The sequence below is a fragment of the Numenius arquata genome, chromosome 2 (genome assembly GCF_964106895.1).
Source record: "Numenius arquata chromosome 2, bNumArq3.hap1.1, whole genome shotgun sequence".
Lineage (NCBI taxonomy): Eukaryota > Metazoa > Chordata > Aves > Charadriiformes > Scolopacidae > Numenius > Numenius arquata.
In genome coordinates this window covers 55194000-55209865 of record NC_133577.1, presented here as the reverse complement: position 1 = coordinate 55209865, position 15866 = coordinate 55194000, and the positions used below count along the sequence as shown (strand labels likewise).

The 15866-nt window shown below is 44.0% G+C and overlaps 1 protein-coding gene across 1 annotated transcript; it reads right to left on the bottom strand.

Annotated features, from left to right (window-relative positions):
- Positions 1-142: 142 nt before the first annotated feature.
- LOC141479493 (uncharacterized) lies at positions 143-14722 on the bottom strand. The gene is made up of 7 exons (XM_074168691.1): positions 14689-14722; positions 6154-7455; positions 4097-5023; positions 2466-2560; positions 2068-2235; positions 1412-1569; positions 143-553 (listed from the first exon to the last, which is right to left on the bottom strand). The coding sequence occupies exons 2-7, from the start codon at positions 7452-7454 to the stop codon at positions 308-310; spliced, it is 2895 nt and encodes a 964-aa protein (XP_074024792.1). The 5' UTR covers position 7455; positions 14689-14722; the 3' UTR covers positions 143-307.
- Positions 14723-15866: the final 1144 nt, after the last annotated feature.

Genomic DNA, 15866 nt, shown 5'->3' with positions numbered 1-15866 from the left:
GTGGCGCGCAGGAAGTGGCGTCACGGCCGAGCGACGGGCGTTGCTATGCAACGCGGCCCAGCCCCCAGCGGAGACCCTCACCTTCCTATTCTTACCAAATTAACAACTTTTCCGCGGTCAGATCTATGCAAATACATCGCTTATGGGATGAGCGCATCTTTATTAAAATATTAAAAAAACCAAAAAAAACCCAGCAGTAGTTGACAGCGAGAGCAGGGCGCCCGCAGCAGGCCGGTCTGACCTCACGACTCTTCCAACACGGGAGACAACCGGGCCTACTATAACCGTTTCACGGCAATAACTGCCGTTATAAGTATAAAAGGGTGCGATCGGTGTCTTCCGCGTTGCTTACACTAGATGGCGCGTCTTCCACTTTTTTAAGACTAACGCTTTCCGGTTTATAGAGTTTACCTTGGTCAACCGACCAAACTTCTGGCACAGGGTCTTCACCCATACAGGCTTCTGAGAATGTTTCTATTTTGGACCAATTGTGGTCTTTTTTGGTTGTAAGATCTATTAAGAAACTTCTCCAGTGAGCATTCCGGTCATGAATCTAGAAAAAAAGGGGGAAAAACAATTACATCTGAATTTTTTCTAACAACAACTTTAATAACTGAAGATTTAATCCAGAGAAAAATCATACAGTATTGGGGTTAATTCTGTGATACTACGTTCAAATGCAAAAGCTGAACTCTGAAATACAAGAACAAGTCTGTTTTGCCAACTGTTTTGGCAACTCCGCTGATTTTCTGGCTCTGCTGTCAGGGAACATCTTCCAAAAGGAGCTATAAAGTTTTAATATATAGGCAAACATTAACATAAAAACTTGCGATTGGAAAAAAAAAACCCTTATGTTCTGTCATGTCTGAAGCAGTCACTTCAAGGACCTGAAGGTCTCTGAGAACAGCTTAGCTCAGCAATCCATTTTTCAGCCTGTCACAACACTGGAAACAGGTAAAGTCACACTCATCAGCAACACAAGGACATGACAAGCCATCATGTTTGGCCTCTGTGTAAAGGGCTCAAAAGACTTCAAGAGACTGTGGTAATACAAAACATGGTACCATTCCTTTTTTTTCAGAAAAGGATTCAATCAGTAATAAGCATTTTAAATAACCAGTCCTTCCTCATACATTTTCATAAGATTAGATTTTCCTTTTGAAGGTAATCCGAGTACTTAGGAGATGACTGGCTGGACAGCCAGTAGTGGGAGTTGCTGTGTTGATGGAGAAAAATTCTGCACACTTCAGAAATACGTGTTTTAAAAGCTGCGTGTAGATGGTAATCGATCCCCCAACCCTCATATTCATCACCAACATGCACCCTTCATTAAGGCAAGAAATTTCCCTCATTAGTTAAAATGTCACCACCGCCATCTGCCTGCCACAAAGACACACGAGGGGCAGCATACCGACACGTGTCTGCGCAAGGTCGACATGTCCGTGAAGGTTCTCTCGCAAGCTCTGCACTTGTACGGCTTTTCCCCTGTGTGAATGCGCTGGTGGCGCCGCAGAGCGCCCTGCTGGGTGAATGTTTTCCCACACTGCTCACAGAAATACGGTCTGGTCTCTAAAACCAGAAAAAAAACAGGAAGCACCGAGTTAGAAGGCAGGTTCTTTTGGCCTTAATTTCAGCAGACAAAAAGCATAAAGAATTTTCAAAGATCAATGTTGATAAAGTGGCGTATGTAGGAAGTATGTGCTTGAGGCCCTGGTTTTTAAGGTTATGTGGGTAACGTTTCTTGGCTGCAAAGGAAAGCCTGAGAACAGCTCTCATCTTGCAAGGGCAACAACAGCAACTACAGCTGCTCTCTGCCCTGACCTCCTTCAGCAGCACTAAACAGGCCTCAGTCTTGTGGGCAAGTGTCATCCAATATGATAAAAGACAGTATCTGCCCTGTTTAACAAGCCAGGATCAGTATAAGCCCTGCTTCTCCTCCTCACTTAATTCAAGGAGCTTATTAAAGTGGTCCTGGAATAAAATGTCACCATCCAAACTGGAAAGTACTTCAGATCTAAGCTTCCGGTGCTGTTTATTTTCCTAGCGCGGATGAGTTTGTTTCGTTACCTGCATGGACGTTACTGTGCTGGGCTAGCGAGGCTCTCAGCCCAAATGTCTTCCCACAAACCTCACACTTGTAGGGCTTAGCACCCATGTGGCATCGTTTATGACATTTTAAATATTCGTTGGTGGCAAAATGTTTTCCACACACATCACATTTAAAAAGGCGTTCTCCTGAGTAAAGAGAAAAAGACATTCTGAATTCTTTCAGCAGAATTTTGTACTTCAAAGTTGGTTTTCAGATGTCTTTCTATCCCTAGTAGTTCTTTTCTGGTACTTGAAGTCTCTTCTGCGCATTACAAAAACAAGCAAGTACCTTTTTCAAATCCCAACTAGCAATTTCTAGTAGCATAAAGTATAAAAGGAGGAATCAGATGGAAGGAATGGAAGTATTTAATGCCTACCTGTGTGGGTCCTTTTGTGGCCGGTGAGTTTGCCTTTATCAGCAAAGCAAGCCCCACAGTCCTCACAAATATACGGCTTTTCCCCCGTATGGGACCTAAATGGAGCAAAACACAAATGAGTATTAATAAATTAGCTCTTGTAGTGCATTCTTAAAATACTATATTTGAAATTACACTCTATGCACTACAGGCAACATACTTAATTTTTTAAATGAAGTGGAAAAAAGTACTTTCTGCTCAGTCAGGAAATAGAGTGTTTGCTAGTATAGGTGCTACGCTAAAACACTAAAATTTCCATTTAAGGTTTACCTTTTCCTCACTCTCAGGCCCTACAAAATCCACCTTTCTTTCACAAGTTATAGCTTGTGGTACCAGTATCGGAAGGGAGAAAGGGAAGATGACAAGCTGCTCCTGTGCTAGAGACTGAAATTGTCCCCAGCACAACACCAGCAGCAGATCTCGTGGGAAATGTGGGCCACATTCTTGGCTTCCATAATCCCCCTGTCTCGTGTCCTCTGGCCTGCAAACTTCAATTGGCAGGATATTCCCATTTTTAAAACAAAAGGCACTAAGGAAGGTCAGGCAAGCAGTGTTTCTGAACACATGATTTTAAACTAGCTCAAACTGGAGAAAGTCTGAGCCTAATGTCTGGTCTTAACACTGTGCTGACTTCTCTTATTCCAACCCAAATAGCCTGATGTGCAAAAACATGGATAATTTTTTTTTGAGTTGTCAGGCAAAATGCTGCAAATGAGACAGCCAGTTACCCAACACAAACCCCGTGAGTCAAAGTTTTGTTGCAGTCATACCACATCTTATACGCAGCGCAGCTCTGCTGCGTTTCAGCTGACGCAGATTATCTTGACATTTCAGATGTTTTGCTGCTCCTGAATCAGTATGCCTCACCAGTTTTTAAATCACTGTAAGAACGCTTAGGAAACAGAAGCAAGCTACTGTCCCCACTGTATGGGTCCACAGTCTCTAGTAACGGGATTTCTCTCACTTCATTTAGCTCTCCAACAGTCAACCTCCCTTTATAAGCTATCTGCTAGGGTCCCTGTTTGGAGAAACATGGGAAATTCCATGGGATGATTCACCCTCTCCTGGGAGAGGACACATTTAACTGAGACAGCACCAGGGAGCAATTAATCCAATTCAGTTCCAGTGACTACAGAGGGAGCCAGATGAGAAGTCCAGCTTTTGTACTGCATACAAGAAATGAAATCCCACACTAAATGACTTGCTCACAGTGATAAAGAGCGAGCAGGGCTCAACATCTGGGTCTCCGAGGTCCTTGACTAATTCTTCAGCCTATGCTACTTTTCATCAGTGAAGGCCGTCATCTTATTTTGAACACTGTCTCAAATAACTGGCTTTTGCTTACAAGTTCAGATAGAGCATGTTTCAAAATCCCTACCAAAACTGATGCAACGACCAGATGCAGACAAAGCCTTTACGTAAAAGAATTAATCACAGGTATTACAGAACAAATGATATCCCAGTGTTCCAATTAGAAGGACACGCAAGAAGAATGACTCGGAACTGGGAAGTCAGAAGAGAAGAAAAAAAGTGCTGAAGTATGCTGGGCATGCAGGTAGTGGTAATGGGAGAAAGCAGTACTGTAGGCTGACCTGGTATGGATCTTAAGTTGTGATGGCTGAGCAAATTTTGAATGACAAATGCCACATTCGTAAGGTTTTTCTCCTGTATGTGTCCGCATATGAAACACTAATGCTGTTCGGGAGCTGAGGATCTTTCCACAGACAGAGCAGAGAGGGCGTTTGACCCTGCCTTCGTGCTTCCGCATATAATGTGTCCTCACATCTCTCTTTCTTTTAAAAGTAGCATTGCAAAGGGTGCAAGCAAACTGCCTTTCTTCAGTGTGGACACATGCTCGATGCTCCTTCCAGCTGTTGTAACTAGCAAACGACTTGCTGCAGATATCACACTGATAGACTTTACCAGGCAAGCACTGATGGACATCTCTGCAGTGATCCACATACTTTTTCCTTGAGACAAACTGCTCATTACACTTGTCGCATGTTATTACATAGGCAGATTTCTTATTCATCCCACTTTTATTTACCTTCTTTATTTTAAATTCTTCATCTGATTCACGTTCTTCCCCATCCTTCTCATTGGAGTATTCATCCTCCTCCTCAGTACAGACCTCCTCGTTATCTCTACTGTCTTCAACTTCGGAATACCCTGCCTCGTAATCTACCTCCTCCTCACCCTTCACACTCGTTTCACCTTCATCTTCATTCCCTTCTTCACTTATTTTTTCACTTCTTGTTTCAGCTTCCTTATATTTCTGCTTCTGTTCTTGCTCATTGCTGCAGTCTGCTTCGGTAACAGATGAACCCCTGGGTTCTTCCTCACGATTTGTGGCCTCTTTGTGGTTCGCACTCTTCCGTCGTTCAGCCTTCGATGTCCCATCCCACGTCTCTCTGTCAGGACCTTTGTCACAGCTTGTTGTGTTTGGTCTATGTGCAGGCGGAACTACCATCCAATAGACAGGCATAAGTTTCCTCTCTTGCCCAGACTCATGGATTTTTCTGTTAAAACAAACAAACAACAGAGCACAACTTCAATAGGCTTAATTGTTTCAATTCAGACATGTTTGCCTTGGAGGAAGAGTCGTTTCCTTTTAATTGTTCTTCACACCATTTAAGAAATTAATAGCATGTTTGGAGAGCTGGGAACAGGAAAATTTTATGTAGTTGGACCAGTTAATGAAAGAAAATTAAAAGGTCTCAGTTCATCAAGGATGGTGCCTCTCAGGTATACATATTCGTCATCTGACTAGTAACATGGGATGGACTGTAAATTTTCCTCGAAGGCCATAGTGGCCAGGATAAGTAATCATGGACTTACACCAAGGGAAATATAGATTAAATGCCTATACGGAAAAACAAAACAGATTCCCTTGTAAGCAATCCCTTGCAGCAGTTAACTCTACTTATCACTACTCGGTGCATGGAACAAGCGATGTCATTTCACTCGTGACACTTGCGGAATGTTTTTTCTGCTCCTGGACTGAACTACAAACAAATGTTGACATTTTTCACAAGGGAAGCAGGGATCCAATAGAATGCCACCTATATCCTGTACCGTACAAGCAGGGTATGGATACGGATTGACATGTGCAGTGCCTTCTGCAGTTCTGGTAACTACTGTGCAATTTAAACATCTTGTTTTCAGTCAGGCAGAGCTTAATAAGCCCATCTGGAAGCTCATGCTACCCAGCAAAATAGCATGCAGGATATTTGCCCCATGAAAACCATACTAAAGAGCACTACACTACACCAAAGTTTATGAAATGGGCATTTTCTTGTGCATTTTAAACAGATGCCAATTCTTTTCAGACTCCTATTAAGAAATCCAAATCTGAGGCTTCCAAAATCGCCTAACAGATCTGGTTGCTCAAGTCCTCTTTGATTCAACAGTAAACGTTTGCCTAAATTCCCAGCCTGGGAGACCTCAACCCAGTAATCCAGACTGAGAGCTTGATGAGGTCAATGGAAAAAATCTGTGCCGATTTCAACACACTTCTGATCAGATCCAAGGAATTCTGAAACTAAACCAGAGAGGACTTCAGGAACACTTTTAACCTGGTGCCCAATGAGAAAATACACTTTCCCGCGCAGGCAGGGACACGGACATACACACACGGAGAATGCTATACCTTACATGGGTATTGTAAGCAGACCTCTGAGCAAAACTGGCGGGGCAGCGTTCGCATTTATAAGGTTTCTCGCCTGTGTGCGTTCGTATGTGGACTGTCAGGCCACACTTGGAGCTGATGACCTTGTCGCAGTATGGGCAGGCCTGGGGATCCTGCTTCTTCTCATGCACTTTGCGGATATGGTCATTTCTGTCCTTCTGGCGCTTAAACTTCTTGTCGCAAAACACACAGAAGAAGCCCTGCTCATCACTATGAAAGGTGAGGTGGTGCTGCTGGAGGTTCTGGTAAGTGGAGAAGAGCTGCTCACATGTATTACAGCTGTACTTGACAGCCAGGCTTATGTCATGCTTGAGCTCCATGTGCGACTGGTACTGCTCAATAAAACAGAATGATTCGTTGCACTTCTCACACACAATCTGTGGCAAGGCTTTTGCCACATGCCGTGGTGATTTCCTACATTCTGTTTTACTGGTGAATTTGGAAATTAAACTGTTTTCATCTTCCCATTGCTCAGGCAGAGTGTTCCTAATTACTACGGAGGCTTCCTTTGACTCAGCCTGACTTAGGAGAGAATGACTGTTCTCCAGACTGATGATATTCATGCTAAGTTTGTTTCTGGTATCTGTCTTATTACATTTCGGTAGCTTTGCTGTTCTGGATTTTGGTTCTGGATATGCAGAGTCCTCTTGCTGCAGGCTTACTGGTTGGCCTTCAAAGAGTTCATAGCCAGCCAGCAACTTTTTATGTTTTTGCCTATCCCAAAGTTTCCTCTGCACGGGTATTGCCACAACTTGAGAAGAGTTACTGAGTTTGTGGTTCTCCTCTTGCTGCATGGAAGTCCACTGTGGCCCACCATTTTCACACAGCTGACCTTTCAGATGGAGGCTCAAATCCAAACCTTTCCTGCCCTCTGCTTTCACTTCTTCACAGATGTCAAGCAAATCCTTGCATTCAAGTCTTTCAGCTATTTCTTTCATTCGTTGCAGTTTTTCCGCTTCAATCTCCACTTCTGCAGTGTAAACAAACTCCAGGAAGGAGGTGAACTCTTCTGTGTAAATGTCTTGCAGAGTCACTGTGCAATTCTTGGTGTCCAGCATCTCATCATGCAGGAAAAGCCCCTTAAAATAATTGCTAGAAGCTGCCAAGACAGCTTTGTGAACCAGAAAGTCCTCCTGAATTCCAAGATGTTGTGTGTGAACTGTCACATCACAGAGGTGACCGAACTGGTACAGAGAATGCAGTGCCCTCAGGAGGTTAGAAGCTGCAACCTTGGATTTCATTAGGATTTTCTTTTTCTCCATCCTGCCAGAAAAACAGGCAAATGTTTGAATGCTTGCTCTCCCTCTTCCGTGAGCTATCTTTTCATTCATATACAACATCAATCATACAAAACACTCAGTGGAGATCCATGTCCTAATTCCTAATTTACAAGACATGGCAAAAACCCCAAGGTTACTTCCATCAGTGCAACCATCATCACCAAACACATTTGGTTTACTGCAGTCATAGATTTAGATTTACATTCCAGGATAACCCTTCAAAGTGAATATTCTGTAGCACAGATGGTAACAGTAATGCAATATGATTAAAGTGATTAGCCCAACTTAATAAAACGTTCTTCATAAAAGCACTTTTCAACAGTAAAGGTCACAACAATTTATAGTAGAAACAAGCATCTTTTCCCCGCTCTTGTACAAAGGGGGAACTGAAGCATAACAAGTCACTTCCGATTGTTTCCAGGCTGGTGTTGAAACAGAACCTGTGTTTTCACAGTCACACCAGGCTCTACTCACTGTGCCAGGCAGCCCTTGCATCAAAGCACAGGAATAAATCTTTGGATCTGGTTCAATTTTGTTTCTGGTTTTTTTTTTTTTTTTCCTCCCCCCCATGTAAACAATCAGACCTAGGGGTTAATAACGATAGTTAGTAAGGTTCTCATGTATTTGGCCACTTAAATAACATACAGGGACAAACTACAAATCTAGAAATAGCTACAAATTTTTTTGAGTACATAATAGTGTTTTATTTGAAAAATATTTCAAAACTGCTCCTTCTCAATCAACAAATAGAGGGTCAGAAGTTTTTTGACATTTTGACATTTTCAGAAAGAACAGTTTGCATTCCCCACCAGCTCTAGAGACAGACACTAGCTATTACTACAGTAAATCTGATGTCTCAGAACTCTGTGGCTTTCCTGTCTCAACCTACATATGACACCTATACTGCTGAAATGAGAAGTCTCATTTACACTTGCCCATAAAGCACAACAGTGACGCCGTCAACCTTACTGAGGCCTTGCTGCCTCTGATCTGATCCTCTAAGCTGATATTCCCAACTTAGCACAGTTTTAAAATGTCTGTTATTTAGCACATGCTTACAACTGCTTTGTAACCAAGGGAAGAGCATTAGGCCAAAATAAAAAGGCGAATCAGCTTGTTATTGCTTAAAGGCTTCATTTAAGCTTGGCTTGCTATGCTTCCCTCTCACAGTAATAACGGTTGGCAGAAAATGACACCAAACTGTACTTTCACTTTTCATCTAAATTATGTTTGACATTATATTATATACATTCCTGGCACATACAAACTGTCTGATTAGGAAGACAAATGCGTCTTCAGCATAGAGTACCAGGAAGTCAAATACAATACATAGCCTAGAGTGAATAGGTTTGAATAGCAAGCTCAAGAGAAACCTACCGCAGCAAGCACTGCAGAGGGTAATTGTCTTCTAATCTGCAAAGCACAAGTCATTCAATACTTGTAACATCCCAAATAACGTTTTTAAAATGGCATTTAAAGATTTAAACTGATTTTTTTCATGACCCCATTAATTGCCACTGGAACATGTACAGCTACATTCATAGAAAATGGATGAGATTTCTACTAGATAGAAAATGTCTGTAAATTTGAGTTATGGAGAACCTCACATATTTGTATTTAACTGGGGGTTTGATCCTGAGTACTAGATGAGCTCCTACAAGAAGTTCTACCCCAACCAATGAGACTGCTTCAGATCTCAGCCTTCTCACCTAGCTGGTGCAGAACCTCCTCACTCCTGCACTCCTCACTCCTAGCAAGTTCAAAGATGTTTACTCAGAGAACAGAAAACAAAAATATTACTACATGAAAAATACTTAAGAAAGGTAACAACTCGAAGAAACAGACAAAGCATGTGTTGAAACATCCCACAGAAGCTAGAAATTGAGGAGGGCGATGTGCAAAATAGCATTGTCTAAATTCTATCAGAAGAGGACTGCTCACAGCCAGGCTCCTACAAATGTTCAGGAATTACTACAGTCTCTGCCTTACGAACTCTGGCCAGCAGGCATCTTTAAAACACTCCCAACTCAACATATGCCAACTATTCCCTAGCAATGATCACCAGCTACGTGGAGCCACGACCCTAACAGCTCCTACGGCACGCTTGAAGGCTGAGAAGCACAGATCCAGAGGTTAAGACCAAATTAAGTCCACAAATTTACAAAAGCTTTCGCTTAATCTGTCCCCTGGCTTGCCCTTATTAATGTTTTCCAACAGGATATCCTTCTTCATTTCTGTGCAGAACTGACCCCAGGGTTGCAGAGCTCACTGATCAGTAGCGCTTAAAGAAATCAATGAGCAGAGCACGTGCTAATTTCCTCCTGCTCCTTTTTAAGATCCCCATCTTGAGATAAAATTCTAGATACAAGCTCCCATGTGAGCTTTACTAACACTAATACCTGATACTAAGCCAAACGGAGAGGTACGTTCCAACATCATCTCTTTTAGTTCAGCTGGTTCTAGATTAAATCAGCCCACAAATGGTTTATTGAAATGTCTTTCCAATGAAAAATGCCACAAACAAACCAATTCTCACTTCCCTGTCTTCCCAGAAAAATGAGACTCTACTTTTTGTCACCATGTAGAGAAGAAAGTTTTCTGAAGTGGTGTTCAATATAGTATGTTTTCATGCTTTACAGTTTCATGAGACTGAGAGTAGAACACTATGTTTCAGGGGTATAAAACAGGATGTAGATTCTTTTTTCCCCCAAAGTTCAGGTAATAGAAGATTTCCAAGTATTTTGCTTTCATCTTGGCGGTAAGGAAGCAGCTTCTTATACCCAACAGATTAGGAAAGCTATTTTCTTCTTACTTTTTACACTTAACAACAAGAGAAGGTTCTTGAACAATTTCCATCTAGAGCAATGGGAATGCAGATGACAAATGTTGCAGTAAATCATCCAGTTACTGTATCAAAGAGAAAGACATATTTTGTTCTAATTGCAGGTTAACGTTGGCTTGAAATAACTGCCAGTAATCGAGTAAGAAAATTAATGGTAACATCATTAGTAGGTTTAATTCTATCCCTCTATTTATGAACACAAGGCACCCTGGTCTTCACAATCCTAACTTTTGCTCCTAACTTCATCCAAAAACCAAGCCTTCACAGAACTGCGCCCCATCTCTTTCACATTCCAGCGCTCAAGCCAGCCCAAATACCAAGAGGATCGGCACTTCTCTCTCCTGCTCTCCTGCAAACACAGCACACTAACTCAGCAGAATAAATTCCTGGGTGGGATGCAGAACTGTAGTGAAGGCGGAAAAAGTGCAATGCAGCAGGAGGGGCACGCTCGGCCACTCCACAACCCCTCTGATATTTTCTCACACCCTCAGAAACCCTCTCGGAGCTCCGGAGGCGGCAGGGTTCACACCCCGCTGCAAGGAAGATACCACTGACCACTACGGGTCATTGCAAGCCAGCTACCGCTTACGAAACCAGCACGCAAAAGGGAGCTGGTTAGAGGTTAACAAACAGCCCTATTAAACATCATTCTGCTTCACCCTGAAGCTACTTCTGAAAGCAGCAAGCTGCTAGTCTCCCAACACATTGACTTCAAAGGGAAGATTTCAGTAAAACCAACATTTTTTCTACATATTGCATTTTATGCATTTGTTTGTAACTTCTTTCAGCTTTTTGCCTGGTAATAATGGAATAAACACTTTAAAGAATTTGCACGTATGGAAGATTTACAGAAAACGCAATTAATCTAACAGAACTACTGCAAAAACCAAAACATATTTCAATTATATGTCGTGATCAAAAGGGTCATGATTAGGGGCACAGAATCTAGTTGGAGGTCCATAACAAGTGGTGTTCCCCAGGGATCAGCACCAGGTCCAGTCCTCTTCAATATATTCATCAGCGACCTGGATGAAGGGATGGAATGTACCCTCAGCAAGTTTGCTGGTGACACAAAACTGGGAGGGGTGGCTGACACACCAGAAGGCTGTGCCACCATCCAGCGAGACCTGGACAGGCTGGAGAGCTGGGCAGAGAGGAACCTGATGAAATTCAATAAAGGCAAGTGTAGGGTGCTGCACCTGGGGAGGAATAACCCCCTGCACCAGGACAGGTTGGGGGCTGACCTGCTGGAGAGCAGCTCTGAGGAGAAGGACCTAGGAGTCCTGGTGGACAACAGGATGACCATGAGCCAACAGGCCAATGGCATCCTGGGGTGCATCAGGAAGAATGTGGCCAGCAGGTCAAGGGAGGTCATCCCGCTCTACTCATCCTCTACTCTGCCCTGGTGAGGCCCCATCTGGAGCACTGGGTCCAGTTCTGGGCTCCCCAGTTCAAGAAGGACAGGCAACTGCTGGAGAGGGTACAGCAGAGGGCTACAAAGATGATGAGGGGCCTGGAGCATCTCTTTTACGAGGAGAGGCTGAGGGACTTGGGTCTTTTTAGTCTGGAGAAGAGAAGGCTGAGGGGGGATCTGATCAACACCTATAAATACTTAAAGGGTGGGTGTCAGGAGGACGGGGCCGGTCTTTTTTCAGTGGTGCCAGGGACAGGACAAGAGGAAATGGGCACAAACCTGAATGTAAGAAGTTCCAACTAAACATGAGAAGGAACTTCTTTACTTGAGGGTGGCAGAGCACTGGAAGAGGCTGCCCAGGGAGGTGGTGGAGTCTCCTTCTCTGGAGACATTCAAACCCCGCCTGGACACGTTCCTGTGCAACCTGCTCTGGGTGGACCTGCTTTGGCAGGGGGGTTGGACCACATGATCTTCAGAGGTCCCTTCCAACCCCATATGATTCTGTGAATTCAATTACAGTTCCTAATAAGGCCACTGGAATAAGTACAGCTGTTTTCAAAAATGAAACCTAACAGAGGCTTCCAATTTCAAAGAAAGGATTTATATTTGCTCTGTACTATAGCGCTCTTTTTTAATGATGCAACAACACATTCAAGAGCAGCTATCTAATTCAGGACAATTAACACAGTAAATGAAGAGGTTTGTAGGAAGGACAGTAAGTATTTCTAAAACATCATTCTTTCTTGGACTTTCACTGTTTGCATCTACTTTGCAATTTCTACAGGCCAGAGCCTTAACTGGTGTGATGTGGTACAGCCCTTTTGAAGTGAAGACAGTTAAGGTACACCAATTTATACACCCAACTATCTAGGGGAAAAAAAACCAATAGGTCAAAGAAATTGAATTGAATACCTCTCAAAAATTCTGTTATTTCACACAAATATTCCCTGCTCTTTGCAAAGTATAGATAATGCTTGGCTGCTTGATTTTCCCTAAGCCGTTTCAACAAGAACTTAAGTTTGTCTCCAGAGAAGTAAGGAGGAAATGCTTCCTTATTTTCCCAGGAAGGGTTCCTTCAAACTCTCAATAGCTGCATGTACATGTACAACAAAGGGGCCCGAAAATGATCAAAACTAGAACCCTTGAAATATCAAAGGTATTAGGGGAAAAAAAAAAAAAGAAAAGAAAAAAAGGAGTCCTAGTATACTCTTACTTAATCATCTTCATCCTGATACCTAAAGCAGACTTTAGTATTCTGTAAATGGCTAAACTGTAGGGAATGTTCTTTTAGAGAAGAAATGTAACTATTTTAGTAACCATCCCAAATTGTTTCAAGGACTTAAGAAGATAAGAAAGGATGTCTGTGGCCTTGAGAACATGGTGGTCTAAGACAGGGATGTAATAAATATGGACATTGTCTGACAAACAGGTGGTAGCAGGAAGATCATTAGTTTTAATGATCAATCAAGCAGTTACAATGTTTTGCCAACATGTGAGCAATTATTTGCTCGACAAAGTGAGCCAAAGGACAGATGAAGACAACGAAGACTGAGGAAGAAACGACCCTCACTCAAAACGAGGACCACCAGAAGGCATGACTACGCACGCCCAAAAGCTTATTATAATGTGTATATGAATTCTCTGAAATGTAATGAACATACTAATGTTTTCTTGGAATTACACTGAATATGTATATCTGTTGTGTATAAAGTTGGCTTGACGACAGCATTCGAGGTGCACAATAGAAGGAGCTATCCCCTGTGTACCCAGCGACGCAACAGAGTGCCTGCTTTCTAAAACTCCAAATTGTGTCCAAACTCCAAAAGAGCACACAAACTGCCCCAAGTAAAGGGCAATGAGATTCACTGCCAGAGATACATCAGACTTAGCTTCAGTCCTCAAATGAGCCACACCCAACATTTTTTTCTGATTTTTTTTACCTGTCTTGTGATTGTGATGATAAAATATATTGCTGACAGTGAGATAATAATACTAATGTAGATTTTAAAAAAAAAACATTATGAGGACATAAATAACAGCTGAAGTTACTCAACTGTATTAATAATCTGGAAAATTAAGCTTATTCACATAAATTTCCACATGATGCATATAAAGTTAGGCACTTCAGGACACTGAGCGAATAGTAACAACTGCACCTTCTCCTGCGGTCTGTTTGTGCACTGCTGGGTAAGTTGAGGAATCGCCACACAGAGCATCCCAATTTATCCTCCAGAGTACTGCTGGAAAAATTCCTCCAAGAGTCATCCAAAGTTGTTTGGTTCTTCTTTTAAACATACAGAACTTTGATCTCTGCCGTGCTAAAACCCAAGTACATTACCTTCAAGATACAACTGAAAATGCTCTTCACATGAGAAAATCAAGGCTGATTCCACTTTCCAGGCTGAACACCATGGACACCAACAGTCCTATCCGAAAGATACCGCACCGTATTATTCCTTACACCACAGACAAAACACAGTTGTGATCGCCTTCTCATTTTTGCCGTTTACTTTGTGCAGCCAACAGATTTTTATGTGTCTAACAGCCTGCAGCATGCCTAGGGGCACCCTGAGCCTTGCAAGAAAATCAGAAACCAAGGTCCTTTCTCCCTGTGCTTGACAACTGCGCGAGTCTCCTCACGCCATGGCAGGCAGCCGGCCCTCCAAGCAACACCAGCGTGGGGCCTCCCGCCCGCCGCCCGCCACCCGCCCAGGGGACAGCTCGGCCCCAGCGACAGCGCCAGGCCAGGCCGCTCCGCTCCCGGGTGATGCCTCGCCGCCGTCATGCCTGCTCCTGAGGCATCGAGGCCTGGCCTGTGGCAGTCGCCCTCCCGCCGGACAGGGCAGTGCTGGCTGAAGCCGCCGACGGGCTCCCTCCCCGACGGTCCCCGAGGTGCTTCCCAGCGGCCCCGGGGTTTGCCGCTGCCCCACCGCCCCCTCAGGGCCGCCGCACAGCCTTACCCTGCCCCGCTCCCGCCTCAGCCGCGCCCGCCGCGCTCCTCCCTCCCGGGCGAAACCACTGCTGCCCCCCACCGGCACCTCGCCTCAGCGGAATGGTAGGGCGCGGAGAAGGCCCGCCCGGCAGCGCCCTGCTTCCCGAAAGCAACATGGCCGTCCAGGCTTCGCCACATCAGCCGCCGGTCGCTTTGCAGCCATCTTGAGTGAGGGAGGCGGCGGGCCCGGAGCGGGCAGCCATCTTGGGCGCGGAGAGGGGCTTGCCGTGCTCCTTGCGGAGGGGCGCTGCGGGGCACGGTCTCTTGGCGAACCTTTCAAAGGCACTGAAAATTGCAGGCGGGGGTCAGTTTTACCGCCGTTACTTGGCGTGCCACCCGCCACGCTTTTAATTATTTTCTCTCAAGAAACTCCCGGGTGGGTCAGGAATACCACAGGGTGGTGCCAGGCCTTGCTTTTGCCTATATACATAGACCGGCCCATGGATTTATTTGGGGGAGGGTACCCACCCCTGGCAGAAGAAAATGTCAGGTGTCTGTGCAATTTTATTTTTTTTCTGTTGTGTGAGAAGGTGAGCCAGCCTTGCTCTAGTCTCACAGCAGATCAGGTTTCAGGGCCCCAGATGTGAAAAACCAATTCCAGCTGGCTGCTAGGGCTCAGTTGACTCAGGTGTGGTACAGAACTGTTTCTCTACATCTTCAGGCCAGGCTACAGTAAAATTAATTTCTGTGGGGACTTCATTTTTACAGTGGTCCATCCACATCTTCATTAGAGTTGATTGAAAGAAATCCATTATTTTTTGTACCTTGTGTTTAGCTGTTTCCACATAAAAAAAAAAAAAGTCAATTTGTTTTTACATTTACGAAGTGCTGTGTTTCAGTGTTTAATGAGGTTAAATTGCTCCTGTTGCCAATGGCTGGCTGTGGTGGGTTTGTTCCTCAGGCCCTCAGCCACATTAAATGTCTTGTCTTATTTTACAGCCCAGGTACTGCTCCTCACCATCTCCCAGTGCAGATACTGATGGATTATTTCCAGTACTAAGAGAAAAGTTACAGGCACTCACTTAAGAGTTGGCACTTTGGTGGGGTAAGTCCGGGCTTAGGAGAAGCACAAACGTGGTTTCACATCTCCCAGAACCACTGTTCCTGGAGGACGAGCCGCTCTTTCTCACCAGTGACCCTGTATTG